Genomic DNA, 3,496 nt, shown 5'->3' on the forward strand with positions numbered 1-3,496 from the left:
TAAATGAACATTGTTAGTTTATTTCTTTAAATTTATTTTTTGAAGTTTATACATTCAATATACACAAACGATGATGATGATGTAGTTATTCAATAAATATGATGCCATTCATTTGTGAATCCCAAAGATTGGGGTTGGTGACATGGAAATTTCTTTCAAATTATTCTGATGAAAATATGAAGTCTTTTGTATTTTTTTTTTCTCAGTTAGTCAGCAGAAATGAGTAACGTTGTTTAGCAGGTATCATGTACTTCAGAATGAAAGAAAATAATTTAACAATCAAAAGTATTGTTTCGGTCTCTTCTGTTTAAAGAATGGAAACTTGTAACGTGTCCAGGCACTGAGCTGTAATTAAAACAACAGAATAGAGTATTATTAGATCTGAAGAAACAATTACAATAGTTGACCACTGTGAAGCCAACAAGCATTGTTCCAAACACGAGCTTAATAGTGAAGTAGTTAATTATTTTACTAAATCCTTACTTTCATAAAATCCCACAAGCAATATATTTTATTATAATATAGTTATGAAAAGGTTAATAATTTCTTATATTAACAAGAGACCACTAACTTTAGCATTCACTTTACTGTCAAATGTAATATTTATTGATTCACATTGTTTTGAATTAATCATACATCATCTTGTAGCTTTGAGATTTTAGTGAGGTGATTGTTTATCTTTAGAATGACTTTGCAAGGTAAGTGTGAGAGGCTGGATTAAGTCAGTTTGTATGTAAAACAGGTAGAATATTTTAGGCTGGATATAGGTTAAAGTGGGGTGGATATAGTTGATTGGATTGACTGTAATATATAACTGATACTTATTTTATTGCTTCTCCTCACTCCTGTAAGATGAAATATGAACTCAGAATATAAAATGACAAATAATTATTGGTTTCAAATGTTGGCACAAGGTCAGCAGTTTCAGGGAAGGGGCTAAGTCAACCCAGGTGGCATTTGAACTCAGGATGTAAAGACAGATGAAATGCCACTAAGCATTTTGCCCAGTGTGTACCTAACGATTCTGCCAGCTCGTAGTCCAGAATGATAGGCAATTATTGAAAGATATTTAATCCTTTAGTGTTTAAGTTACCGTTTTGAATTAATCATGCATTATCTCATAGCTTTGAGATTTCAATAATGCAATTTTTTATTTTTGTATGATGTTGCAGGGTAGGTGTAAGAGGCCTGGTCTGGCCAGTTTGAACATAAAACAAAATATTTGTGCCAGAGATGGCCAGTTTAAATGCTAAAGGGTTAATTTATGGTTCTTTTACAAATTTCATTACCAACAATCTCTAAATTGAAAGTAAATTCTAAAATTCATTTAATGTTTAATAGGAAAAATAACTGCCTTTGAGTGAATAAGCTACATCTGCAAGACAATCTCAATTTCCTGATAAAGCTAGTTCCTTTTATTTAAGCTTCTTAATGCCTTTGATAAAAGCATCAACATCACAGTCTTATTCCCTTCCCATAAAATTTTTTGTGATTACTTGCCTGAATTAATAAATATTCAATGAAAAAGAAAGTTTAAATATGTTTTGCTTTGTTTTTCTCAGTCCCAATTTCAAAACCTACCACTGTTGATTTTATCTTTTTGTACTTATCCATTTCTTCTGGTCATTTTTGATCTACTCCTGGATGAGGCCTCAGAATACTGGTTTATCTATATAGTTGCTAACCACTATGAGCTACCATGTTTCCCATAGTAAGTCAAACATGGTGCTCTTGTAGACAAGTGATTTTTCTATGGAGTTTATAAAGTAAGTATCAATAATGTATCTATTCTTTTGTCTATACCACTGTTAATACAAATAATAGCATTGTGCTAAGTGAAAAGCATTCATAGGAAATCAGCATGAGAAACAAAATATTTTGAAATATAGATAATTAGGAGTGCTGGTTAATGAAGGAAAGTGGTAATCAATTTGATATACTGCCATTGAATAAAAATACAAATAACAGTTAATTTGGACTTGAGAGGCACACTAGGTGTGATTTTAAAGAGTTGTTGTGAGACGTAGGCCAGTTCTGAATGAGTAAGCCCATATCAAGTAGCTAGTCAAATGATCAGGTGCAATTCACAGATCTGTAGTTTCAAATTTACCATGCATCTATCTAGTTGAGGAACATATCACATACTCCAACAAAAGAAAAAAATAGTGGGGCAGTGTGATAGTGTGGATATATTGTAAGTCAAAGCATAACATATATTGTTTCTCTGCAATTATAATTATGCTGTGCACCTCGACATTGGTGACCAATAAAGCTATTGATGCTGCTGCTATTTTTGAGTGATGTGTAGAGATGTGTTCTTTATGTTTGTCTAGTCTAGACTGAATTGGACTGACAGTGTTTTTAAGATACTGTAGTTATGATTTGGGGTGATTGTACATGTGGAGACAGGACTACACTCTGCTTTTTGCCATCTTCTTAGCTTATACAACTCTTTTACTTCACAGCAGAGTGGTTGGTAATAGGGAAGTCATCCAGTTGTAAAAATTACAAACTCCAACAAAATGAAAAAAAAAAAAATAATTACCTATGCAATTATGGAATAAGAAAAGGATTACCATCTTATACACTATATAGTTAAAAAATATAACAACAGGAGAATGAAAGAGAACAGAGCTACTATAGTGACATTAGCTACACATGACAGAAAATTCCATATATTTTTAGGTACTGGAAAAATTAAATTAAACTATGTTTATTATATTAATTTTGAAGGCAGTGAGCTGGCAGGGGAACAAAATGCTTAGTGGCATTTTTTCCAGCTTTACATTCTGAGTTCAAATGCCATTGAGGTCAACTTTGCCTTTCATTCTTTCAAGGTTAGTATTATTGACTAGCCACCGATTCACAAATTTCAGGCCTTGTGCCTATAGTAGAAAGAATCATCATGTTAACCTTAATATATGATTTGATAATTTTGATTGTTTCTTGCTGTTAGTTTAGTATCAAAGATGGAACAATTGTTAAACAGAGGCTAAACTTACAGCAAGATCAGCAAATTCATGATCAATACTCCAATGATGTGATAGAGCATTTGTTTAATTACAGAAATTTTACTTACCTCATTTGCTTTTGGAGAATGATAAGTGTTTGCCATGTTGTCATCTGAATTTTGGAAAAAAAAAAAAAAAGAAATTTTAGTACCTTATAAATGCAGAACATTTAATAAAACATGCATTTGTTTTGCAAGAATTTTGATGTGAAAATGTGTGTTGAAACAGATATTGTTATACTTGGGGATAATCTTTTTTTTTTTAGCCAATTAAACATGCACTATTTATTTGATCAGTGAAGGTGCGTGGCTTAGTGGTTAGCACATTCTACTCATGATCATAAGGTCATGAGTTCAATTCCTGGCAACGTGTTGTGTCCTGGAGCAAGACACTTTATTTCACATTGCTTGCTCCAGTCCACTCAGCTGGCAAAAATGAGTAGTACCTGTATTTCAAAGGGCCAGCCTTGTCACACTCTGTGTCAT

At 32.3% G+C, this 3,496-nt stretch overlaps 1 protein-coding gene across 2 annotated transcripts in view; it reads right to left on the minus strand.

The window, feature by feature from the left end:
* The window catches only part of LOC106874372 (N-acetylglucosamine-1-phosphotransferase subunit gamma), a 22,639-nt gene continuing 19,143 nt past the window's right edge, over positions 1-3,496 (minus strand). For both annotated transcript variants that reach the window (XM_014922084.2, XM_014922085.2), the window contains exons 9-10: positions 3,080-3,123; positions 1-345 (exon numbers count right to left, since the gene is read on the minus strand). In XM_014922084.2, the coding sequence (XP_014777570.1) occupies positions 280-345; positions 3,080-3,123 (110 nt within the window). In that variant the 3' untranslated portion in view covers positions 1-279. The remainder of the gene's footprint in view (positions 346-3,079; positions 3,124-3,496) is intronic.

This window comes from Octopus bimaculoides, chromosome 1, assembly GCF_001194135.2.
Source record: "Octopus bimaculoides isolate UCB-OBI-ISO-001 chromosome 1, ASM119413v2, whole genome shotgun sequence".
NCBI classification, from domain to species: domain Eukaryota; kingdom Metazoa; phylum Mollusca; class Cephalopoda; order Octopoda; family Octopodidae; genus Octopus; species Octopus bimaculoides.